Below are 27655 nucleotides of genomic sequence, written 5' to 3'. Positions count from 1 at the left end.
CTCTGTGTTTCCCAGGATGACCTTGAAGTCATGATCCTTCTGCCTCTGTTTCCTAAGTATTACGATGCCAGGTATGCACTGCTGAGCTCAACTTTTGTATTTTAGAAAAACATATACTTTGATCATGAGTTTTGCTTTACACAACAACAATAACAAGCAGAAGAGGGGTGCCTAAGCCTGCCTAGTAGCACAACACTCTCATCACAGTACTTGGGAGGTGGGGGCAGAAAGACCACAATGAGCTTGACCTACATGGCAACTCTCTGTCCCAAAACAAAGTACTTGGATCGCTTCAGACATTTGAAAAGAACTAACACTTTTCTTTGACTAATTTAGAAGATGTAGATTTGGGTAACCTTACTATTGCAACCAGCCAGATAGGTTTGAGTCATGATGCAATGCAACATTTGAATATAGTCAACTCTGTGGTTGGTGTGTGTGTGTGTGTGTGTGTGTGTGTGTGTGTGTGTGTGTGTGTGTTATAGTAACTATACCTTAGGCAATTCCATTAGCTCTAAATTTTAAAGATTTATTTCTTTTACGTGAGTGCACTGTCGCTGTCTTCAGATAGAAGGCATCAATTTTATTACAGATGGTTGTGAGCCACCATGTGGTTGCTGGGAACTGAACTCCGAATCTCTGGAAGAGCAGTCAGTGTTCTTATCCGCTGAGCCATCTCTCCAGCCCCGGCTCTAAAGCTTAAATTCAGCTAGACTTGGTAATCTCCTGGTTATCTGAGGAAACTCACAACAATTAGCCAGGATACAAAAATGCACATAACAGTCCCTTTCCATCCCTCTAATGTGTTTCCTAAATGTGGATCTTGTTAAAAGCAACCCCCAAATGGAATCACCCTAGCTATATCAATAACTCCATGCTAGCCCGAGTGTACAGAGCACACCAAGAGAGCCGGCTCGAGTTCTTCTACTAGTTGTTTCATTCTATGCACAATTTTATCTTTAGAGAAGATTTTTAAAAAGAATAGACATTATGCGGTGTACACCTTTAATCTCAGCACTCGGGAGCCAAAGGCAGGCAGACCTCTGTGAGTTAGAGACCAGCCTCGTTGACATAACATGTTCCAGGCCAGCCAGACCTACATAAGAAGACTATGTCTCAAAAAGAAAAGAGAAAAGATTGTGTTAGACAGGCTTATGAAAGTCCAAAGCAGTTTGTTCTACTGTACAGACACACACATCTGAAAGCCTACCCTATTTCTTTTTAGTATGAGTAATTATTACCGAGACTAACCTCTACCTGCCATTTTATTGTTTCCCCCTTTAGCGGAAGTACAGAGTGAAATTGAAAGAATTTTCGAGTTGGCAAGATCTTTGCAATTGGTTGTTCTCGATGCAGACACCATCAATCACCCAGCACAGCTGATAAAGACATCGTTAGCGCCCATCATCGTCCACGTGAAGGTCTCGTCCCCAAAGGTGATCACTGCATTCCTGTCTATGCTCTAGAAGCTTCCCTCTGGAGGTTCCTCTCGACCCTATTAGTTTGGGGGCAGAAGGATGTCTCCAGAGCTCATTAGTCTGCTAATGAGCGCCTTTTAAAACAGCACTCACATTCTAGGGATCTGAGGGGAGTTGAGAGTAATAATATGTCTCTTCGAGAGGCTCCTGCCTGCTGTCAGCTTGACAGGATACAAACAGAGCTCAAGGAAGGAAAATTAAAAGTAGACTCTCGCTTCTCATAGGCTGTTTATTCCCTCTGGGCCAATGTCCTGTTTAACACCAATTCTTAAATCACCTCTGTTCTCTGCCCAGTTGAGAAAGGAGTACAGAAACCAGAGAGATATTTTATGTAAGGTGAAATATCGTGTGTAAACATCTCCCACAGCCATGCTACAGACCTTGTCATGTGTGTGTAGCTGGGCTCCTTAAAGAACATAGTTCTTCCTTGGTTAAGTACAACTGGTCATGATGGTAACGAGTGACCAGAATATAGGAAGATGGCCCAAATACCACCCTTGATTTTGATGTCCTTTTAGTTCTTACATTTACTTAGGTTTTTCACATCGGTGTGTGAACTTGTGCTGTCACAGCGTGTGTGTGGAGGCCAGAGGACAGCTTGTGGAAGTAGGTTTTCTCCTTTCACCATGTGGGCTCTGAGGATTGAGGCTCTGAGGTCATCAGGCTTGGTAGCATTACCCACTGAGCCTTCTCACTGTTCCTGCTTTGACTTGTAAACAGTGATGGTGTTGTAAAAGTAAACATGGAATAGATACTCATGAGAGGTGTTATCTTAATACTTAGCCCCTTTCCAAGGCCTCCTAGAATGAGGTTGGTTTGCCTAAATGCAAAGCCAACTCCCCAACCGAACCTCGGTCTCCTATTGTGGTTAAAGCCTAGAGAAGCTTGTGATGTTCTCAGCCTCTTCGAGGGCACTGCTCTTCTGCCATTAAGTGAGGGGATCCCAACCATGGTCAGTTAGTTCTGGAGAGTGGGTAGAACAGACCAGCATTCCCTGGACCACTGGAACTGTCCTTGCCCCTTGTCTAAGCATCTTCTGCAGTGAGGTTGTCACCCCATCCCCACTGCACCACCACTGTGGTGTCTGGAAGTCCAGGGTCAGGCACTTACATGGACCCATGCACTAAGGTATCACAGACTTCATGAAGAAACACTGTTGAAGTGGAGAAAAGCCCTGCTTTAACATAAACAAAACATGTAAGAGTGCATGGCCAAAATGCAGCTACATCTATGACCAAAGCTGTAGATACAGTCTGTCTTATGTCCAGCAATGTTTGGACGCAAATGTTTTACCTACGTATTCAATCCTGAAATAGTTTAATTTAAAATAAAACCAGATATTGTATTAATTATTGAAAACTTTGACATGCATAAATATCTGACATGAAGATAATGAACCGAAGTATTACTGAATCAAATAATATCAAAATATTGACTCAATCTAACCAGGAAGAGACCAGCTCTTTCCCTTTGACAGGAAGCTCTGAAGCCCGCAAAAGACGTAAAAGTCCAGGTGGGAAGGGAGGCTGTCCTCAGGACCCCACAGGGAGCTAGGACAGGATGCACGTGCCCAGTGTACTCTAGGCCCACAGGGCATAGCACCGAGATTCTGAGTGGGTGATTTCTCATACCGTAGATTCTCCTTACTAATCCTCAGGGTTACATAAACTGAGAAAAAAAAATCTGAGCCCAGTGTATTTGGTTTTCTTTCAACTCATTGACAATGCCTCGGGTTCCTGTCATCTTGTCAGGTTTTACAGCGGCTGATTAAGTCCAGAGGAAAGTCCCAGAGTAAACACTTGAATGTTCAACTGGTGGCAGCTGATAAACTGGCCCAGTGTCCCCCTGTAAGTAAAATCTTATTTTTTCCTCTTAACCATTGATGACCATTTACAAGGGGGCGGGGGTGGGTGCTCTTTCCTTTCACATCATGGCTTCTATTCTAACAGAGGTGGTAATGGTGAGTGGTTTCTTGGAGTGAGCTGCTGGTGTTCTATTAGGTGGACTCGGACTTCCAGGACAGCATAGTGTCTGCCTTGTCCTGAGAACCGAACTCCGAGTCTGAAACCCTCTCTTTCCTACTTTCGTGGTTACCTTGCAAGCATCCAGGCACCACATCCAGTTAGGTGTGCATTTGTAAGAAAAGAGCAAAAGAAAGTACGACAGCTTACCTTTCCTTTAACTTTCCTACTAGAAGATTCTGGCGGGCATGAAAGAGTGTAAGGTTGAATGAAGGTCAAAACTGGACTGCAGCTGGAGGGTCCGGGTGTTGCTAACAGATGAAGGAATAAGTTTTGAGGGGTGAAAGCCTATATGTCACTTAGTGTCATTGCTAGAAAACACCTGCAGGATTGGAAGGCACACATTGGTGGGCTGGGCTGGGCAAGGTGACTGTTTTCATAGGCATTCAAAGCATGGTATGCCAGTCATGTCTGTGTCGGCTCAATTGACTAGTGGTTTCTGTGCCTACATTTCTCTAAAAGATATAACCATCATCTTGGCTCACTAGATCTTTAAAAATATTTATATAAGGGTCATTTATGCTCTGTGACAGTATAGAGTCCCAATTCAAGGACTTGGAGAGGTGAGACAGCATGGCTGTTCAGAGTAAGACAAGCTATATAAACCTGCTATAAAGGATTGGGGTAAAAATCCAAGAGGTACCTGTGTGCGCGTGTGAGAAAGTTCTTAGAACAGTGCCTGGCACATGATACATGCTGTCCAGGAGCCACTGTCGTCATCCCCACTGTGCTCTGTGCTTTGCCATACCTGGTCTGTGGGAATCTGTGAGGGTGTTCCTCTCAGGTTCAAGGTCGAACTATATGACTCCATCATCGTGAGCTCATAATAAATGTGTGGTGAAGGAGTAGAGAATGAACGAAAGGTTGCACAGACAAGAAAAGCAAGAACAAGGCTACATCTCTTAATTAGATATTTAACATGGGCCTGCCACACAACTTGCTGGATGCTTTTCACTATGAGCTAGTGAATAGACAGCCTTAAGTCCCACTTGTTGCTTAAACCAGAGTCGATAGATGAGTTTGCTGAGGTCACATAGCGAATTAAGATTAGAAGTGGATCTGACTTCCAAGCTGTTTCTTCTTCTCCACCACCACCTACCCTCCTCGCACAACACAGCTATCAGGTTACCCACCCTGCAGATAGATCCAGGGATCTATGTTAATGCCATGTGGCCTACTAAAGATGTCACTTACAGAGTGGAATGCTTGGATAAAACACAAGAAACCAGAAGAGAACGTGTCACCCAACCCCTGGCCCTGTAATGTTTCACAGTTGAAGAGAAATAATCTTTGGTAAAGATTATTTCTTCAGTATTATTTTAGCAAAATACTCTTTACAGGCATGAACAGCCACCAACTGCACTATTCTTTCTACTTTTTAGGACAATCTGAGAATAGTAGTTATAATCAGTTCAGTATTCTAGCAAGCAGTCACTAAAAATGGAGATGGAATTACAAGAAATTTATTGGAGAAGATAACTTTTCTTTTTATGTCAGTTTATTAGCACTCAGTCAAAACAATTACAGAGAAACTAATTTATGACCTATTGAAATTGAGATTTTCGAGGTGGTAACAGATAAAGGGATAAGTGTGGAGGGGTGAAAGTCAATATGCCCCCTAGTGCCGTTGCTAGAAAACACCTGCAGTTTTTAGAGTGAAATCCTGGGCTTCAGTCGCCCTGAGGAGCAAGGACCCACCACCTATCCAGTGTGCCAACTAAAGAAACAAGGAATGAAGAGCAGAGGAAATCAATGTGTCCAGGCTGGCGAGAAGAACAAAGGCATCCAGTGGTCCCCTATCCACCTTCAGGATGCTAGCATGTAAGTTTAGGCTTAAATAAGGGGCAAGAATTTCTGGTCCTGGTGTGGTCCAGCTCATCGACACATCACATCCCCATCTGCTCTGAAAGCTTGTCATCTGTGGAAAACCCCTTCTTCCTTGGACACCATGGCTTCGGCCTTTCTATGCACCACCCAAAGGTCCCCGAGTAAATCCTCGTCCCTTGGAGTTCGTTGTTTCGGTAGTCTGACAGTCCAAGAGAAGTTGACAAGTATCTCTTTAGAATGCCTTCCCTCATGCCAGGATGATCACAAGGGGGCCTTTACAGAGATGTATGTGCACGCTGTGCTACCTCTGAGATAAATGGGACCAAAATTAGGCGCCTTCACATATTTACGTGTGAGCGACATGCTGGGTTTGTCTCCAGGTCTGCAATCTCAACTTGTCAGAGTACTAGGAGGACCTCCCTCCTCTATCACGACATTAGCAAGACAGGCACATCTTTGTTCTGAATAATTGGTCAGAAAGCCTAGCATTTTCAACAGAGTAATAATTAAGGTAACCATGTACTTAACATTTTCAAAGCATGTGATATTGTGTGCATATAGCATTTGTCATTCTGGGGAAGAATCATGCATTCTATTTTGGCCCACATGAAGAAATGTTCAGATTACAAAAGCCAGGAACATTTTTTAAAAATGTGTCTGCATTTGCCCCTTCACTTCCAGACCATAATTATCACTGTCTCCCAGAGACTGGCGATCGCTGGGACATTTTAGTTCCTATGGAAGGATCTGCAGCTTGTTTACTTGGCTTCTGTGTCTCCAGTCTGCTGAGTCTGCAGACTCCAGGAGCAGGGTCTCACTCACACTGCGATGATGTCATAGGCAGCAGGTTCTGCAAAGGGAAGGAGAAAAATTAACTTTCTGGAGCTAGAAAAGATATGTCTGGTTCCAGGGACTACCAGGTACAGACCTGGTAGTGTGCACCTTATTGTTGGATGATGTCAGATGGTATTGGGGAAAAGAGCACTGCTTTTTTTTTTTTTTTGTCTTAAAAAGATGTCTAAGCAAATGCTAATGTAAACACTGGTCATCAGGTTTCTTTGTTTAGAAGACCAGTATGTGCTTTCGGTATCTCCAGCAGGATAGAGGATATCTTGTGCTTCTCAGTATTGTGTCTGCCGGTCTTTTTCCATAGAAAAGCCAGTGGGTTTAATGTTTCATGGAATACTTAAAAGGAAATACAGTTCTGTTCCAATCTTCTCATTTTACAAGTGAGGGACCTGAGACAAAGAAGAGGTGAACTGGCTTCCCAAAGGGTAGATGCCTTGGAAAATGAGAGTGTCTTAATTCAGGAAGACTCCAGATCAGTGGTTCTCGTACTGTGAGTCATGATCCCATTGGGAGTTGCATATCAAATATCCTGCATATCAGGTATTTATATTATGATTCATCACAGTAGCAAAATTACAGTTATAAAATAACAATATAGTTTTATGGTTGGGGGGTCATTACAATATAGAGGACTATATTAAAAGTCACAGCATTAGGAAGGTTGAGAACCAATACACTAGATGGTAAATAGCAACAGGTTAGTTACTACATGTATTAGAGTTTCTGTTGCTGTGATAAAACACGATGAGCAAAAGCAACTTGGAAAGGAGAGGATTTATTTCATCTTAAAGCTTGTAGTCCATTACCTAGGGAGGTCCGGGCAGGAACTCAAGTCAAAAACCTGGAAGAATAAGCTAAAGCTGGAGCTATAGAACTTTGCTTAATGTGTTGTTCCTGGTGCTTTTCTCAGCCTGCTTCTTATAGCACCCAGGACTACCGACCCAGTGGTAGCACTTCCCACAGAGATGGGCCCTTCCACATCCATCCTTAATTGAGAAAACTTTTGGGGACATTTTCTCAAGTGAGCCGTCCCTCTCCCCACATGACTCTAGTTGTGTTGAGTTGACATATACTAGCCAGCACACTGCATATTCTCTACTCGAGAGAACACGAGGCTCTATTGGTAAGGATTTTGCTAGAAGAGTCAATAAAGGGTCAGAGAGTAAATAATTTAGGTTTGTTGAGCCAAGTGGTATTCTTTCCAAAACTATTCAACTTTGCCTTTGAGTAGCAATCATCACTGTGCATATAAATCATGGGGATGACTAGACTCCATTCAAACTCTGTAGAGGCAAGAGGCAGGACCCATGCAACTGAAAGAAATGGCCACTCTTCTTCTAGAGCAAGCTTTGTTATCTATTACTGCAAAATACATAGGCCTAAACATGGTGACTTCAAACAGTGGTGAGCAAGATATCAGCAGGGTTAAGTGGGAGGGATTCAACCTGTTCTTCCTCTCCACTTGGTTCAGGGCCTTTGTCATGAGCCCATTTCTGCAAGGCTATAGGCTTCTACCATAGTCTCCTAAGGGTTTATCTTAGGTCCCATCCCAGCATCTCCTCAGTATTTAGCTTAACAGAGTGATCACAGAGGCTACCCAAATCCAAGGAGAGGGGACATAGTGTACCATCTCAGTACCGAAAGGACTGAGGAATTTGTGGTCATTTAAAAATCTGCTCTAGGGAGAAAAACGTAACTCCCAGTAGGGAGGCAATCAGGAAAGTGTCCCTAGGCACGGGGATGTAGGAGTCCTTGCAGACTCTTTGTCCGGTAGTTAACCAGATTACATTTTCTTGGTGTGTGTCTACACACCATATATTTATAGATAACAATTGTCTTCTTCAGCTATTAGTATCTTTTCCTTGTCAGAGAAAAGGCCAGGTTCAACTTGTCCCAGTAGTGTGGTAATAAGAGTTGCTTGGCACGACCAGCAGATAGACAATTGGATGATAAATGAAATATAATCCTTTAATCCCACTTAGTTGCAGGCTGGCTTGTGTTACCAAATGCTGACCCGGTGGCTCTTTGAGCTGCTAATGGCTTTTTGTCTGTATAAAATGACATGGACCACTTTTCCTGTAAGAGGTGAGTTCATCTTCTCAGCAGAGGCTTGTAAACCTCTAACGTCTTGAGAACCAGAATGGTCCTCTTCTCATCTCCTTTATTTCCCATGGCTAAATGGACTTGAAGTCATTCTATCACACAGGCAAGTGCTGAGGGGAATTTTCCACTGCCCAGTTCCAGCAGCATTTAAATTATTGAAAACTGTACGGATTCACTCATCTGCTTGACATATTCTCTCTGCTGTTGCATTCATGCATATGAAACCCTGGACGCTCGCTGTTTAATTATTCATACTGCTTTTTAAAAAAACAAAGTAATCTGCTCTATATCTTCTCTTCACGAAACAAGGCCTCGCAGGATCGAATTTCATTCTATACATTTCGAGAGATTTCAAGCCACCAACCTGGCCGTAGTATGATGGAAATGGCCCCTTCCTACGAAGGCTATGATATAACACACATAATTGACATAAACTTAACAAAACCACCGATTGCCTTTTCCGTGGACATCAACACTGCCAGATATTGTCATGGTCTTTGAGGAATAAGAACAGGCAGCAGAGAGAGACACGGGAGGAAAATGCATTGAGATTCAAAATCAGTGTTCCTAAATTCTCACCTTTGTATCAAGAACTGATTGTTTTTTCTTTAGTGCCTTAAAAAAGAGCTTCTGCCAGAGTCGGCCACTCTTGTTTGACTTTTCTCTGTCTCCACATCCTAAACAGCCTAGATCCCTAAACAACAGCAGACATCTAAATGTGGACTCTGGTTTCCAGCTAGTGAGTTGAGTATTCAAGAACCCAGACACTTTGATAATACAAATAATGCAATCTTCATGTGGAGGTAACATTTACTGGCTGTCATGTAATTAGTATTGGGGCTGAGCCATCCAGCCATGCTATTTTACTGACTAGCATATGCTGGTCATTCTTCTTAAGTGGTGGCCCCTTAGCGGCCTCTCTATATTACAATAGTAAAGAAATGGAAGTGTATAGATTCCTAGTATTGCCCTCTTCCTCTTAGAAATAGGAAAGGTGATACACATAATACTGTATCTACACACAACAAATAAATGGAACCAAGGTATGAGCCATGAAATTGCCACACATATGCTCTCCTGTCTTGCTAAAACTCAGGAGTGAACTGTCTTCTTAAGAGGTAAAACTAAGGGTTGGGGATTTAGCTCAGTGGTAGAGTGCTTGCCTAGCAATCGCAAGGCCCTGGGTTCGGTCCCCAGCTCCGAAAAAAAGAAGAAAGAAAAAAAGGTAAAACAAGGGGCTGAAGAGAGAGCTTATCAGTTAAGAGCACTGGCTGCTCTTCTAGTGGACTTTGGGTTTGACTCCCAGCACCCACCATGGCATCTTATATCAGCATGTAACTCCAATTTTAGGGAATCCAATGCCCTCTTCTAACCTCCTTGGGTGCACAGACATATATGCAGGCAAAAACACTCATACACATAAAGTAAAACATTAAAACTAAAGGGAGATAAAGCTAACAGCACAATTGGTTTCTTGGGTTTTAAGCTTTGCATTAAAAATAGTTACGACTTCCTCCATAAACATGGTGGACAAAATACATGAGTAGTTTGTACTTTGTAGTCAATCAAGGAAAACTTACCAGTCACTCTCTGTATGTTCTCCCTCCCAAAAGAATACAAACAAAGGGCATTTACTCCATTCCTCATATAGGACCCAAACACTAGTGTTTGTTATGTAAAAACTGGAGTGACCGTTTCTGTTTGCTCCTTGTCTGGGTTTTAGCACAGACAGCTCACGCAGAGGCACTCAATCCCCAGTGAAGCTGCTTAACAAGGGAGGTGGGGGAGGTTCTTAGGACTTTCTGAAACATCAAAACCCTTCACACTTTCCTATCTCCTTTAAGCCTTGCTCTTCGCCGAGCTCTGAGTATATGGCAAGCCTGTTTCTACCCCCTAGAATTCAGTGCTTTTGCACTCTGTGCTTCTGGGAATGCCTATCCAGACAGCAGGTCTCCTGCGTGTTCCTGCTCACTTGTTTACTTCAGCAGCCGCACAGACCCAACATGCCTCAACTGCAGAAAGGGCAGAGGTGTTCAGCATGGCAGCTCTCCGGAACACGTCTTGTTCCTTTTCACTACGGGCGTCACCACAGGCCCGACAGCAGAGGGGCAGACTGCTCACTGCCAGGGACTTTTGCTGATTAAATGGCTCTTTCTGTCTCTCTGCACGCTTAGGACCTCCTGCATTGCACAGCAAGTGGATGATGAGACATGGCACTTACATTCATTTTCAAGTGAGCTCAGGCTGGTTTGCTTCACTTCGAATTTCTCTTCAAGTTTGAATATATATATTTTTGAAATCCCCCTTCCTGGTGTCATTCTAGTGCATTGTTCTATTCAGCTGTGTTATTTTCTAAACAGTTAGAAGACAATTGTCGGGACACATAGTCTGTGAAGTTCTTCCCAGTTGGAAATGAGTCCGTACATCAGGGTCATTCAGAAGGTGGAGTTTGCTCTCTCTCTGCTTTTTGAAAGCCTGGGAACAGTTTCCAACCATCCTTTACCATATAGCTGCCACCTAGCAGTAAAAAGGCAGTTTGCAAGAACTGATCAGGCTTACGCAAACAGCCCTGAGCAGATGTGTACGAATCCTACCCACTGGCAAAGAGAAGCACTTTATTAAAATTCTATGCAATTAACTGTGCCGATTGTGGTTTCCATAGTGATGGGGTAATGGAGGAGAGCCAAGTGATATACACCTCACTCCCCACCTTGCAGTCTGGCAAAAAGTCTTTCTCTTTACTTGAAAATTTTTCATTTTAATTGTCAAATGTAAACTGTTTGGATTAATGGGTTCATTGCTACTCATCAATATGCCATGCACCCTTCTACAACCTGGGACCCCCACGTTCTCCTACCATTCTTCCCTGTCCCTAAAACTTCCTGTTTGTCCCTACCCCCAACTCCTTTCTCTTCTCCTGCCTTCTGTTCCATTCAGCCCTTCTACAGGTCAACTTACTGCATCCCGTACGTGAATGAGAAGGTGTGACTTGCTGCGTTTTTCCCCCTCAGCCCACCTTCTCTAGTCCATCCTTCTTCCATGTCTGAACAGTACTCTATTATATAACTATACTGCATTTTCTTTACCCCTACATTTATGGTCGGCCATCTGGGTTGGTTCCACATCTTGGCTATTATGAATAGTGCTGTGATGATCTTGGGAGTGCAAGTTCATTTTAGTTATAAACACTCCACCCCAGATCATGTGGTACTTCTACTTTTATTTTGTGGGAAGTCTCCATCTCTTTTCCATAAGGTCTACACTCCTGTCCGGTCTCACCAAGAGTGTGTAAGAGTTCTACCATTCCTTCTATTTTGATAATTCCCACTCTAACTGGAGCGAGAGGCCATCTCAACTGTGGTTATTTTTGCCGTGCTGTTTGTTAAGAATCAAACCAAGCCTAGGAAATGTACTTTAGTGCAGAGCCTTATTTTGTTCCTTCACAGACAAGGTCTCATTATGTAACCTAAGCTGGTCTAAAATTTTCCTGGCTGACCTCAAATGTGTGATTCTCCTGCCTCAGCTTTGTGTGTGTTGGGACTACAGCCTTAAGCCAACACGCTGTGCCCCGTTGTGGTTTGATTTTCATTTCTCTTATAATTAGTGAAAGTGAGCTTTTGTTATGTGCTTGTTGGACACTTACATGTTTCATTTTAAGAAGTACCTGTGATGTTCATCCTTTCAAGTTCCTTCTGCGTGCTGAATGTCAGTGTGCAGTTTTCCATTGGCAGATGTTTTTCTTTCTACCTTGTCTCTTAATTTTGTTTTGCTGCGTCAGCATTTCTTATTGTGCCGTGAACTCTCATTCGTCTATCTTGACTTTTGTTGCCTGTGTGTTTAGATTACTATCACCCCCCCACACCCTCACACACCCCCACACCCTCACACACCCCCACACCCTCACACACCCCCACACCCTCACACACCCCCACACCCTCACACACCCCCACACCCTCACACACCCCCACACCCTCACACACCCCCACACCCTCACACACCCCCACACCCTCACACACCCCCACACCCTCACACACCCCCACACCCTCACACACCCCCACACCCTCACACACCCCCACACCCTCACACACCCCCACACCCTCACACACCCCCACACCCTCACACACCCACACACCCCCACACCCTCACACACCCCCACACCCTCACACACCCCCACACCCTCACACACCCCCACACCCTCACACACCCCCACACCAATGTCTTAAAGTACTTGCCCTGTTTTCATATTCCATGGTTTCAGACTTAAGAGTTAGTTATATCTTTGATCTAGGTTGAACTTGGTTTCTTGTTTGGTGAGAGAAAAGAATCCACTTTCATTCTTCTGCACAAGCATATCCATTTTTGCCAAATATTTGTTGAAGAGATTGACTTTTTTCCCACTATTAAATTCTTACCACCTTTGTTGAAAACTATTCATGTTGGGATGTGGCTCAAGGCCAGAGCGCTTGCCTAATATGTGGGTGGCTGTGAGTTCTGGGCATAGCATAGCACACACACACACACACACACACACACACACACACACACGAGAGAGAGAGAGAGAGAGAGAGAGAGAGAGAGAGAGGGAGGGAGGGAGGAGGAAGAGAGAGAGACAGAGAGAGAGAGAGAGAACTACATATACATTGTTGAGATCTTTCTAGCTAAGGTCTTTAATGCCTTACTGGGAATAAACAAACCCAAAATCAGGCTACATGCCTATGCAACATAATGTGTACAGTGGCCAGGAGCAATAACAAAGCACCATCATGATCTCTAAGTCACAGAATTGTGTGAAACAGAGGAGCTGGGTAGAGCTGAGAGGAGCCTTTCAGCGAGCGCCGCCCATTTCCAGACCTGTTCTTCCAGTCTGTGGTGCTTTTGGGGTTGTACTTGATCTTGTTCTGCTCAAGTCAGCACTGAAGCAACACGGTGTCTGTCATAGCATTGAGGGTGGGTCTCAGGGCTCATCTTGTGATGGCTGAAGCCTCTGCTAACCAGGGGAGGAGGTTTTTGATGGCAAGAGAGAGAGGCTTCTTTGGTTTACTTGGTGGGAAGCAAGATTTATGGTGAGGGTTTTTGGCAACCAAACTTCTAGGTACTAAGTGCCTAGAAGTACCTAGGTACTGTGCCTCATGGGCCACAAAGGTCTTCTTTACCTGTTTTATTTTCTTTCCTCTCCATATAGAATTATTTAATTTACTCACCATTTTCCCTCCTCATAAGTTAAACCAGTCTCTCTAGACCTCTTTCTAACTATAAAACTTTTTAAGTCACAGCTCCAAACATTAACTTTCTTGGTCTCTCTATTGTTCTGAATTATTCTTGGTGTGACAAGGATTGTTAAGAGTTTGGATACTTTAAAGCTTGTCTCTCCTACCATATGGTATGTATGACTTTCAAGCACAGGGTGAAATTGGGCTTCTTTGCCACTGAATACCCATAGAGCCTGAAACAAAGTAAATGTTGAGTAAACATTGTGTGGATGAGTGAAATATGCATAGGGAATGCACTGGAAATTCTATAGATTGCAAGGGTTGGGACCAAGGTCATCTGATAGAGCCATGAGGAATGAAACCAGATGTAGGCTAGAAGAACTATAGTTAAGATTGAAGCTGCTACGATTTTATTGAGAACAACCAAACTTTTTATACTTTGATTAGGAACAAATTACAATGGCAGTTGCCAGGATCAATAAAATTGTAGTTCCCAGGATACAATAAAGTATTCAAGTTGTCCATGATATACCACGGACTTCTTTGCCACTGAATACCCATAGAGCCAGATAAATATCTAAGACCAGTTGTCCCGTCAAGCTTCCATGGTTCCTTAACTACTAAGGGAATGTACAGAGAAACACAAAATGACAGGGTTTCTTCTCTTCCTGAGGGAGTGTGTTGGTCTCTCAGGAACTAGAAGGCACATTGTACCTCAGGATCCATGGACTCTAACCTAAAAAGCCTAGGACACATGCCTGTCAGGACAGCTAGGTCAGGTCAACTCCATGGTTCCCTGCAATTGGAAAGTGTTACAGTGTTTCTCTGTAAGTTGACCTGGTTGAGTCTCCTCTGACAAGTCAGTGTGGATGGAAGTCACTAGCTTTCAACATTCCATGATAAGGGCCCTCAAATTTTTTCCCAGCTTAAGCACAACTGTTTTCAGTAAAGGTTGATACAGTGAGGAGTCAATAGTAGACTGGAAGACAGCTCAGTGGCCGAGTACGTGTTCAGCTTTCCTGAGTTCATGGGTTCAACCCTTGGCACCAAGAGCAAGCAAATAGTAAACACTGGCGTTGGGACAGTTACATGGTGATGACAGCCTCAGGAATCCTTTGTTCTAAGCCCTAGGGAGTATGAACCAGCTGGAACACTGCTAACTCCACGTCTTCCTGTTGCCTCTAATCTTTACCCCGCAAGGCGAATGCTGGTGACAGTAACTATGTATTTGGCTTAGTACTGGAAGTTCTTACATAGGTAAAATAAACTCATAAAAACAGTGGGGATGTAGTGAGGGTGATGGAAGAAGCAAGGTTCGCCACCACCTTCTACTTGTATGTGGTATGTTAGCACTTCCCTCTCGAATGGCTTTCCCTTGACAAGGCGTCAAGGTTTTCTGCCTTTCCCTCCAAAAGTCTATGTGGTGGGTAAATCCTCTTCTCATTCCCAGCCACACTGCCATAACACAAGAACCATTCTACTCTTTTGAAAACTATAAACTGCTTCTTGTTTATAGGCAAATGTGGAGCAAAGTCCTTACTACTGACACACACATGGACGCCAACTGCTTCTTGTGTGGTTTCTTCCCCAGTTAAAAGTCTCTTGTTCTTAACCATTTCACAAAACAGTCTCATAGTAGCAGACATCACTGTTGTAGGCTCTCTAATGTCAGTCCCAGACTCTCTTCCCATTTGTTTTATCATGGAACAGATAAAACCATTTTCATGAGCATTCTGAAATGAACTATGTACTACTTATTACCTTCAACTCAGTTACCAGAATAATACTTATTCCAAGGGTCTGGTCATGGTGCCAGTCATTTTCAGAACTCTATTTCTGGCATCATCATTAACTTGTTTCTTTTGTGTTTTGAAATTGGTGGAATTCAGCAGTGTAGGAATACTTGGACAAAAATGTGAATGTGTGTTTTTATATTCATGTTCTCTCTCTCTCTCTCTCTCTCTCTCTCTCTCTCTCTCTCAGGTTTTGTTGTTGTTTTTCAAGACAGGGTTTCTCTGTGTAGCCCTGGGTGTCCTGGGACTTACTTTGTAGATCAAGCTGGCCTTGATCTACTTACCTCTGCTTCCGAGTGCTGGGATCAAAGGTGTGCGCTCTGACTCCCTGGCTTCATCTTTTTCTCTTTAAATCAGGAAAGATCCAAATAGTTAATAGTCACTATTACATATGAGGAATGCTACTTCCGCCATCAGTGGAGTTTTCAGTAAAACCTACAGTAGGAATATGATGGATTTTCTTATAATCTGCAGGAAATGTTTGATGTTATATTAGATGAGAATCAACTTGAGGATGCCTGTGAACATCTGGGAGAGTACCTGGAGGCATATTGGCGTGCCACCCACACAAGCAGTAGCACCCCTATGACCCCATTGCTGGGGAGGAACGTGGGCTCCACAGCTCTCTCACCGTATCCCACAGCAATCTCTGGACTACAGGTACTACATTTCCTTTCTTTGTTGGCTTATAACTTTTGCAACCTTATTTTCAGGGTCCAATAGAGAATTAGTTAAGATGAAGACTCCAGTTGTTATTAATCTGAAGAAGCAAGAGAGGAGGGCACTGCATTTCTTTTTAAAAACACAGGGAGTTAGAGAGATGGCTCAATATTAAAGAACACTTTTTATGCTGGCTGAAGGACCTGGTATAGTTCCCAGCAACCACATGGTGGCTCACAACCATGTGTAACTTCAATCCGAGGAGATCTGACCTTCATGGGTGCCAGGCACACATGTGGTGTGCAGACATATAGGCAGGAAAAATATTTCTACTTATAAAATAAATAAACTTAAATTTTGTTATAATTAAGAAATCTAAACCTTACCCTGATCCTGACCTGTCATTGAGAAAGTCTGCTCTCCCCATAAGTTTCTTGTTCTGAAGAATTTTACTGTGAAGGGATAATGAATCTCACCTAGATTTTTAAGGACTCTGAAATCTCTGGTAGACTTAATCGTCAGCTATTTTGACAGTAATAATAATGCACTTACTCTCAACTGCATGGTACCATGGACAGCACTTCAGCGCAGCTCAGCTTCCAGGCTGCCTTAGCTGTTCCTGTTCCACAGGTGTTGAACCTGCCCGCCATCTTGTACAAACAGAATGAGTGAGCAGATTTGGGAATGACATCAGGTTCCTGTGTTTCTGGGCAGTATCTAGGGGCCTTCCTTGGTCAGCGTAGGGAGTTTGGAGATAAGCGCAAAGGACGTCAGAGCTCATCTCTCCTGCTGCTCTGCTGTTTCAGTCAGAACTAGAAGTTGGATGCCAGAGGCCTGGTGATACAAATTGAGTCCTGCCTCCCTGCAGTAATAATTATTCACCATTTATCAAGCAGCTGGAATGGATCCAAGCTCCGAGCTGAGGCATATACAGTCAAATGAACCTCTTGGCAACATGACTGGTTTTGTTTTAATGGGTTATAATGATAGCCATAATTGAAGATTTCGTAGAGTTAACTCTAAGCTAAATGGCACTCTCTGAAATTGTTATTATAACTACATTACTCCACTGCAGACAGCACCTTGGTAAGCAGAGAACCTGCCAAATAAATGAATTTCTCCTGACACTAGAAACGAACATAGGAAATGGACGATGGTAAAGGTTAGCACGTCTGTAGGCACCAGCACCATTTCTTGCCTTGTTTCCTTCGGGTACAGTGGTCTAAGAGTGACATTCCTATTGGCTATGGCTAACTCCGGATGGAAATAAAGGGAATGAGTGAGTGACCCAGTAAACTTCGTAGTGCTGGAGGGTCTAATGGTGGGTATTGTTTATAAAACATAACCCTATGACTTCCCACATACAGTAGCTCTCCCTAAGGAGTTCACTTGATGCCTTTATCCTGTGGCCTACTTCTCCCAGTAACCAAAGGTGTCTGACGGCATGATCTGTGACCCACTAATGAGTTTCCTCCTGTGGGAAGCTGAAGAGGTACCTGGGCCTTGGTTGCATCATGTTCCTGCTCTGTAATCGATGTGACCTATCTAATCTGGTAAACAGAAACAGACAGGCACTCTTTAAGTGAGGAAAAAAAAGTTAGATAATATATTTTGGGTCATCAAGTAACTGCCTTAAGATGTTAATTTCAATTTATAATCTTAAGGAATGTGGCTTATATCTGAAGATTGAGCTTCATATCTGAGTCAGACACAGAAACAAATCCATTATTTAATGGATAGTGCAAATAGTAATTTCATTCATGTTTTGAAAGCTATAAGGAATATTGATCTAGGGCAAGATGAAGTAAACATATAGTGAGCCCTTTTGGAGGAGAAATACTTTTATGAATTCATGAAAAGAATCAAATAATAGATCTTATTCTAAATTTTATCTCCAAATGATAAAATAATCCTCATTTTTTCCGAATGGAGAGAATTATTAAACCTATCTAAATAGATTTAAGTTCTATTTAAGAGTTCATTTTCAGTCCTTGTGTTTCAATAGGAAGCACAGTCATTCAATATCATAGGCTTACACTCACAAACTATCAGTAACAAAGCATCTATGTATGTTGCTTCCCAAAGAAAAGGGCCAGGTATTCTAAGCAGAACATTTGTGAATCAAAATGCTTTATTAGGTCAGACAGCAGCTCGCTTTATAGCCCCTGCTATTGCACATGCATTACCATGTTTACTGAATGAAGCTGACCTCTAACCTTTGAACTGTCTGATATTTTTAGAGTCAGCGGATGAGGCATAGCAACCACTCTACAGAGAATTCTCCAATTGAAAGACGAAGCCTAATGACCTCTGATGAAAATTACCACAATGAGAGGGCCCGCAAGAGTAGGAACCGCTTGTCCTCCAGCTCCCAGCACAGCCGAGATCACTACCCTCTGGTGGAAGAAGATTATCCTGACTCATACCAGGACACTTACAAACCCCATAGGAACCGAGGCTCACCTGGGGGATGCAGCCATGACTCCCGACATAGGCTTTGAGGCTGCCCAAACAAACAAACAAACAAACAAACATCATCTGTTGACAATTTGCCATAGTACTGCTAAGATAAACCAGTCATCTTAATTTGGCAAGCATGGCACAGTATCTGCTGTGCGGGTGGTCTGCTGTCGTTTGATGTAAGGGGCAAGAATTAAATAGAAGTACATTATGCCCTTGAGTCTAGGAGGGTATTAGATACCCGGTCATATAGGTATTTTTAAGTGCTACATTTACATGATAACAGTACCTTTTGTTTTCTTCATAGATTTTAGACACATCAATTTGTAATTTAGGGTACTGATCAAGGCACATATAAAATAATTTCCCGTGTAGGAAATTCCAAATGACCAGTTCCAGTTGGAACCAATTTATAAACCAATTCCTGTTGGAATTTGGGTGAATTGACTGGAAAGTCTACCTGAGCATGTTGAAATCAATTGAAAAAATCAGAGAAGAAAAAAATACCCAATAAGGAAATCAAAATACTAATAGAAACCAAACCCAGCTATGGTATTTGTTTGCTGGAAGCTAAATTTACACTTCAAGTTGGAATGTAGAAACATTTTAATAATGTTGCCGGAATGGCTTTTCAAACTTACCAAATATATTGATAGTGCCAAAAAAAAATCTCAGAAATCTTAATGCAGAAATTATATAATCGCCTCAGATTTTAATATTTTTATTTTTCCTGATATAGCTGTTGTATTCAAAGTGTTTTGCCTTCTGTTCAGTCAGTACTGTTAGCCAGTTTGAAGTTGACAAAATCCAGGGGATATTTGAGAAGTGGTAAAGAGAAGCCCTAGCATGGACAGTTCCAGAGAGTGGAGAATGAGGTGTTGTTCCTTCTGCAGTCAGTCTGCACACAGCTGCACACATCTGGAGACCTGGTGTCAGGTAGCAGAGATGTGGCGGGGCCTCTCTGGCTACAACGGTAATTGGCTTCAGATGGGAAGTCGTCCATCGTACAGCACACCGACACGGGCTTAGGAGCTGTGCCAGCATGGCTGAGTGTCTTTCCCTCACTTCAGCCAGTCTCCATCTTTGAATATAATGAATGTTTTGGCCCTGCATCACACTTCTTTTATGTTTCATGGGCATAATCAAATTAGGTACTGAAAGTTATGTTTTCACAAAATAATTAGGAAAACTTAAAACACTGAATTAAAATCTTGCAGAGAAAGAAAAAAAAACCCTCATAGAATCAGAATATATTTATTCACTAAAAGCAAGACAGTTTCAATACACGGCATTAGAGAGAGTTGAGAGACTGCTCGGTTCCATTGATAGTGAACAGCCTTTAGACTTCTATGAGTGTATTTATGGAATTGATGACCTATGTCCTATGTTATTAAAGACAGCTTTAATCCAAGAAATTAGTGAAATTGACCCTTTGAAACAAATGTCTTTCTGAAAGGGCTTGTTTCTGAAATGACGCAATACATGTGTTTTCTAAAGACCCAATTGGAGCTAGACGTAAAGTCTCTTTCTACTAATGCTTTGAAGTCAATTTCCGAAACAAGTATAATTAATAGTATGTTAATTTCTCCAAAAAAAAGACATGGGTCCTCAAAACTGTGTACCAGTTCATTAATTTTCCTGATCAAGAGTCTAAGTTTCATATTCTTAATCAGTTATCCTATCTCGGATCCCATCAACCCATTGTCTTGACTGTATGTGCAACCCATTATGAACCTGCTTATCTGATAATGAGGCTGCCTGAAATTTTGTGGTAATCTCAAACATTTGATACATTTAAACACGGGCTCAGTCAAATTGACAAGCTAACATCTGACACTGGCTTGTGAAGCTTTTTTGTCATCCAGCGAGGCTTACAGAATTTTCTGTTAAGACATTTAACAGAGCTGTATTCATTGGGCTCTTTAATAAGCATATAATCTTCCATTACCAAATACTTTGTTAGAAGACAGAAGAGCATTTTTCCAGCGAACAAACTATATTTATTACATGTATAGCACATATTTGCATGAGAAAGAAAAACATTAGCCAAACATTTTCCTGTATGCTTTACTGGTTTCTTGTTTGTGCGCATTAAAGCATTTAATTGCAGAGAGTGCACTTGGGTGTATAAATTTAGAATAGATTGCTGTTGAGCCTTTTCTGCAGTAGCATTAGCAATTTGGTCATTTAACTACTTTAAGATATTTATATTTTATGGCGCGGGTAGCTGTAACAGCATTTACATATATTTCCTAGTCAACAAGGCTACCTTTTCTTTCAACTTTGAAGGGTCACTTGTTTTGCAAGCCTCTCCAGCCCTTTTCTCCCTCACCCCCCGCCCCGCCCCTTTGGCTCTCCATGTCCTGCTGAAAGATGGAGGCCCCATGTGATCCGTGCACAAAACTCATCCATCAGTTGCCATCAAAAGTCCATACCTAGTTTGCTTTGCAGTTCTCTTAAAAAGCTAGCTATGTTGGAAAGGGTAAGATATATATTCTTGATGAATATATTTACTGTTTCACTTTAATTCTGCATACCTTTCGTCTTCCTCCTATAAGTTTCTCTCCTACAAACGAGGAAGGGATTAAGATTCCTCCTCTCTTTTTAAAGGCTCAGAGCTGCTTTGTAGAAATGACTAAAATCCAGATATACACTAAATAAAACGTTTCACTTTCGCCAAGCATACCAAGAACCTCTAGGGAATGCCTATCCCACAAGTACTTTGCTTTAATTCATTTCACTCAAAACGGCAAATGATGAGAAGCAGGAGAAATATTTCTATATCATCTGAGGCTGTTTTCACTTCTAGAGTAGACCATGATAGAAGTCTGTGAGTTTTCATGGTATATAATAATGCAGACACATGCAACAATGTGGACATGTGGTCCTGGAAAAAAGAGGAAACGCTACTTGTGGGTCCTTTTGCTTGTTTCCAAGACTACGAGATGACTACAGTATCATAACAAACACTGTTACCGTGTTTATGCTAACACTTAAAACAACACATAGTGGTATTTACAAATGACTGTGATTCTCTCCCGCCTTTATATGGCTCTACTGGGCAGAAGATTGGAATTGTTAGCAATTAGACTCACGGTCTTTCCTAAAGAGTCTCAACTGTGCGACGGTACAAATCATTGCATTTCATCCTCAAGGGAAGTCTGAAACAAATCAAGACAATTATTTGTTCCACTTTAAATGATCTGTGATTCGCTCCAATTATGATTGCTGTTTGCAAAAAAAAATGTATTTTTAGAATGTTAACGTCTTTTCATACCTGCATACTTGAACTTGTCTTTTGTGTGGGGGCCTTAAACTTCATAGTAGAGAATGGGGGCAGTGAAAAGGGAAAGGGAAAGAAGGCAAGGAAGCTTCACAAAGGAGAGCGTGCACTCTTCAACTCTTTCAGTGAACATATCCCAAACGTTGAGACACCGCACGTCAGTGAAGAATGTTTCTAGGCAACCTTGATTTGCAAGCTAGTATATTTTCTTATATAATTTTATTTTGGTATTTGCTAAAAACAAGAAAAAGAAAGAACACAACACCACCATACAAATTGCCCTCTACAATGATACGTATACTACCTCTTTTCTAGAGAAAACGGTCCGTGTTTGGAGGGGAAAGTCCTGGTGAGAGTGTCCATTCTCCCAGCCGGGCTGCAGGGTTGGAAGTGTTCAGACAAGCCTGCCCTTTAGAGTTCACGCTGTTTTCAAATGCTCCCAGCATGCTCTCATTTCTTCGACGTCAGCGAGGTTTTCTTGAAATTGGCCCACGGCTTATCATGATGTGAGTTTAATTTAACAAGAAGCCATCCTAGGGGACTAAGCAAAGTGAAAGGAACTACCTCTGTGCAAAATGTAGCCTCTAGCTCAGGTCTAAGGAAGAGAAATCCAGAGACTAGGTGTTTAAAGGCAGAGTTGGTTGATCCTAGACCTCTAGGGGTACTAAGGGCATGCTATGGCCACTTACTGGGTAAGAGATCTGCGTTGTCTGGTACGCCCATGTAATTGGAACAAACCTCATATCAACATTTCAAATAAATGATTACATAACCCTTATTCCTTTATATTAACCTTCATCTCTCATGACAGCGTTACATTTTTTAATTATATAAAAGTAATCCTTGGATGGCTGTATGAGTAAAAACTACAGAAGATCATGTAATAAAATCTGCTTCATTAGTTCCTCACATCTTTAAATAGTGTCAACACTGTAACTGTTAATTAAGTCACTCACTCCAGCGGGGTCTACTTTGGCAAACAACAGTCCTTTGCTTTTAAATGACGGTGATGGAACCAGGCAACTTAAGTGCTCTTGAACGGACATTGAGAATAACTTCTTGTTGAGTTAAGCAATCCAGTTTATCAAAATAGTAAAACTGGCTTATGTGGGCAGACAGCTACAGCATTCAGAAGTTACTCTTTACGGTTTCACCGTTTGTTGAAAGGACCTTTCTCCAACGAAATCATCCTCTGATAGCAATGTCTTTCCTTGTGGATAATTTAAGACAAAATGCTGCATGTAGTGATGGTATATTATGGGACAATTAGGAAGTATCTCAGCAGATAATCTTAATTAAGGGCTGTAACTCCTATTTGCCATAAATACATATAAATAAGAGGAAATAGTGCTAAGACTTGGGGAGTCTTAACTTTCCATGAACCTTTCTTTTTGGTGGATGTAAGATATTCACAGAGAGATGGAAGAAAATGTTACCAATGAATTTATTGTAGTTTAGGGAATTCGCTGATTCTTCCTAGTTTGAAAATCATAAAGAGTTAAAAAGAGAACCAAGAACAGTAGAAGATCTTTAGCTTTTCGAGAGTCTTGGGTTATATTTTAAGTATTTAAATCTCCCAACAAATGGCTCGATCTGTATTTATGCAGGGGCCTTTCTTGGCCTATTTGCACACTACTTCATACACTTCACTGAAACCAGGATGAATTCCATACACACAGAGCGCGGGGGGAAATCGGTGAGAATTCTGCTCGCACGGGGTGGGGGTGTCACGGGTGCGGGGGAAATTGATATGAATTCCATTCACAAGGGAGTGTCACGGATTCTGGGAAATCGGTGTGAATTCCGTTTGCATGGGGGGTGTCACACATGCGGGGTCATTAACGCTATATTGTTGCATTCTATTTTTCATATGCCTTACAATATTTTCTGGAACGTTATTAAAATGAAAGCATTTTATTGCCAAAATAAATCTATGTTGTTACTTCTGCATTAGCAGTAGAAAAATAATGTAGCAAAAAATATATATTGTACAGTACAAAATTATAATATATATATATTTTGCCAATAAATGAAAATAGATTGAGGTGAAAGAAGCACATTTGTTATAGCACAAACTTACAACAGAACCCACTGTTAAATCTGGCAGACCTGTTTTTAGATGTACGTAGATTTGGTTTTCTTTCTTATCAGATTTATTTCATCTCTCATATTTGTAATTGTGCTGCTTGATACTTTCCAGCAATTTATTTCATAGCCTTGCAATCTGTGAGTGTAATTTACTTATTTTGTCCCCTTACATAAAGCATATGAACTTCATTTTGTGTTACGACTCATACTCTATTACTGTGTTTTCTGTTCCCGTTTCTTCTCCCTTGGTAACAGATGGCACAGCAGGTGAGCTCACAGGGCTCCTCTAGGCTTTGGATGTTTGAAAGTTTATGTTTTTTTTCCCAGCCTCAAGTTAGAGATCAGCAAAATGTCCCCATGGAAAAATATGAAGTAGGGATTCCATTGCTTTGTACCTGATACTATTTGAAGCATAAATAAAGCCATTAGCTGTATTTTTAGGAGGTGGGTGGGATTTAAAATCTGATGCTATTAATAGGAAACGTACTAAAAATAACTATGGCAAGATGGTAGTAAAAGATCCCCCCTATTCTGAGGGCTGTTGATATCCCAGGCTATTCCTATGTCTCTGCTGATGTGGTGGGGGGAAATGCCTTTGTCAGATAACTTCCTTTTTCCTTTGGGTGTTTATTTTAATAATCTGTCCCTTTCGTTTTTTGTTACATAGATATGCGTAGCGTTCTACAAGGCATGCTGGGGCAAATACACTATGCAAATGTACACCGTGCTGCATGCTTGGTTCTCCCTCTGCTTTAGCGGCTTAAAAAAAAAAAGAGAAAAACAAAACCGTGGTGTTATTTTTGTGAACAAAGACATTTAAATTTAACGACAAAAAAAAAAGTGCAGAGTGCATGCATACAGTATCCTCATTTCTATGGGTTGTTTTATGGAATTTAAATGTGTACAAAGACTGCATTAATTTTTTCTTTTATATAATAAATGAAAAAAAAACCACTGAAACTAGCATTCTACCTTTCATTTATATTCTGGAAATATCTATATTCTGGAAATATACGGAGATTTCAAAATGCTGGAAATCATAAGCAATATTCTTGCAGCTTTTAATGGAAATAAATTTATATATTTACTCTTTAAAGAAAAAAAGATTCGATGAAGTGACTGTTTCCTGGTTATTCTGCTAGACACTACAAGTTACCACAAAAGACTGTTGTATTAGGAAAGAATGCATAAATTGTACACACATGTAAGAAGTGGACCATACCAAAATAAATGTGTGAAATAAGCCTGAATATAGAAAATATACTAGATAAACCTTAATGTTCTTAAGACACCCTTAAATGGTGAATGTAGCAGTTGCCAAAAGTTTCCAGAATAACAGGTCTAGAATTACATGACTGGTATAGAGATTATGACTGGGCCTTTTACACACACCCCAGACTTGGTTGCCTATGCTCGGTAACAGGACTGGAATTGGACTTTTATCTCACTGTGGTACACAAGAAGCTCAAGGGAAATATGTAAGATATCTGTAGAATTCAAATTATATGGTGATGTGTTATAGCCACAGGCTTTATCACGTTGAATTCACGTGAGCTCCCTGAAAAAGCAGGCAGTGTAAGTTAACAGAACCAACTAAAGAAAACCAGAAGCTCATTGTCATCCCTTTCCTCTGGAATAATCTTTTCTAAATACAAGCATCAAACACTCTCCAGCCCAAGTAGTAAGCTGAATGAAGCATGCAAAGTGCTGAGTAAGCACAAGGCGTAGGCTGTGTGAATAATTTTGTTATTGGAGGGGTCTTACCTAGGACCACCCCAACAATCAGCCAACAATCTGAAACTCCCAGGAGGAAAACAAGTTCCTTGCTGTTGCATTAACAAGGTATACATGAAACTACCTCTCCTGTGCTTAGCACAATTGTACTGCACCGCAGAAAGAAATTTCTTGCCTCTTCCTATAGCATACAAGGTCAGAACAGTAATTTAACTGTGGACTCTAACCACTGCCTTCCAGCTGTAACTATGAGTTATTCAACATCCTTGTGTTCAGATCTGCTGTCATATCCTCTTTGTATGACCAATACGTTTCTATTAGATTTAGAATATTGCAAATTATTAGAGATGTCTACTTCTTGTATTCCTTTGTGGAACATCAGACTTGTTTCAACAGGAGGTTGCTCTCTTGGTCTAAGGATTGTCCTTGCTCCTTTAAGACTGGTCTCAATTGGGGCATATTCTTGGGCTTCGCTCCTTTTTAACACCCAGGCATCTACTGATATATTAATGATTCCTGATCCTTTTAGATAATTATCTGGAGATTCTTTTGCAATAATCCTGGTATGGTTTTTCATCTAGAAACTATTACTGGCCAACAACCTAGGGTTTCATCCTATGTAAGTCATATGGAGCTAAAGACTCTGCTTCCCTAATTCTAGCCTCTCTGACTATGAAAACACAGAGCTGTGTCTTCATGGTAAGAGGCTGTCCTCTTATTTGGCTGTCCACTCCCTCTGGAGTTGGCTGGGAATCGTTTTTGCTAAGGGGGAAATACAGGTAAAGCTCACTGTTTCTGTTAGTGAGGGATCACCGTCTATAGGCTGTTTTCCAGTATCTGGAAACAGTTGTTTCTCGTGTTGTATGCAGTATTCTGCTTGTTAACAATAGAATGGTCCAGCACAGGCTTTACTCTCTCCTGTTCTGAAGCAGAAGTCTTTCATGGCATTTTGTTCATGACTTTATAAAAATTGATAAAATATTTAGAAGGTCTCAGAAGGAAGAACAGAAAGGTTGATATCCCCCATTAAAGATGCCCAGTCACATCTATAGTCAGCAATTTTGTATTTTGTCTATTAAAGTCAGGCAAGATTCTACTAGTCAAATCCATCTCCCTTTTCTGTGAGGGACACTTAGAAAATAGTCTAAGAGACCATTTCCTTAATAGAGTCCTAGCCTCACAAGTAAACATGGGTCTGACATACATTAGTAAGTTGCCAAAGACATGTGGGGATTTGTAAAATGACTCAAGGATTGCTAAAATCTCTGCCTACACTGGATGACAATGGAAACACTAAAGAGCTCATGTAAGTTGGTTATGCAAACATTGATTTTCTAAGCAGCCTACAGGCTATTAAGTATATCCAGATATAATATAAATATATGCAGACTAGTCTAATGACTTTATTCTCCTTTATGTATGCCTCCTTTAAGACTGGCATTTGAACACAAGCTCCCAAAGAAGATGGAGAACTAACTCTCTTTCCTATACATTGAGATAAGACAGTACATGGTTAGGAGTCAGGTGGAGTACAGTGCTTCATTTCCCGTGGCTGTTGAAGATACCCGGAACAGCTCAAAGACCTTTCAGAAGTCTCCCGCATTTTTCCTTCCCTTTTACAAATTGAAGTTGAAGAGAATAGAAAGAAATGACGCTTTTTCTTTATTTTTGTGGAAGAAGTAGACAATCCCAGCTTCTCTTTTAGTCAAAACTATCACAGTTGTCATTTAACCTCAGGAATCAACACTATGCTTCTACATCAGGAATACTGAGACCTAGAGTCTAACCTACTCAGCTAAAGGGAACTAAAGTAAGCAAAAACAAAACACAGGCAAGAACTCTTCGGATCAAGGTCGCCAGCGATTACTAATAATTCCTGCACTGGGGAGGGGTTGGGGGGTGCAGGGCTGGACATTCACATACCCAGAGGCACAACTGTTCAAACTTTAGGCAAGAAGAATGATGACAGCATTTGACCATCTATTTAACAGGAAGGTGACTCCTGAATGAGAGAAAAAGGCATTTGGACCATACCATGAAGACCAGTGAGTTTCTTGTTTACAGTCTTTTTGGACTCAGCTCAGATAGCTTTTGTGAACACTTAAGATTTTTTAAATCGGGGGGAGATATTTAAGGAAAACTGTTCTGG

General features: G+C 41.5%; 1 protein-coding gene across 7 annotated transcripts in view; it reads left to right on the top strand.

The window, feature by feature from the left end:
• The window catches only part of Cacnb4 (calcium voltage-gated channel auxiliary subunit beta 4), a 262372-nt gene extending 237640 nt beyond the window's left edge, over positions 1-24732 (top strand). For all 7 annotated transcript variants that reach the window (NM_001399143.1, XM_017592000.3, NM_001105733.2 and 4 more), the window contains 4 exon segments: positions 1285-1436; positions 3230-3325; positions 15756-15941; positions 18182-24732. In NM_001399143.1, coding sequence (NP_001386072.1) covers positions 1285-1436; positions 3230-3325; positions 15756-15941; positions 18182-18442 — 695 coding nt within the window. In that variant the 3' untranslated portion in view covers positions 18443-24732.
• The last annotated feature ends 2923 nt before the right edge of the window (positions 24733-27655 follow it).

This window comes from Rattus norvegicus, chromosome 3 (assembly GCF_036323735.1).
Source record: "Rattus norvegicus strain BN/NHsdMcwi chromosome 3, GRCr8, whole genome shotgun sequence".
NCBI lineage: Eukaryota > Metazoa > Chordata > Mammalia > Rodentia > Muridae > Rattus > Rattus norvegicus.
The sequence above is the reverse complement of the archived record's forward strand: the minus strand, read 5'-3'. Positions and strand labels throughout refer to the sequence as shown.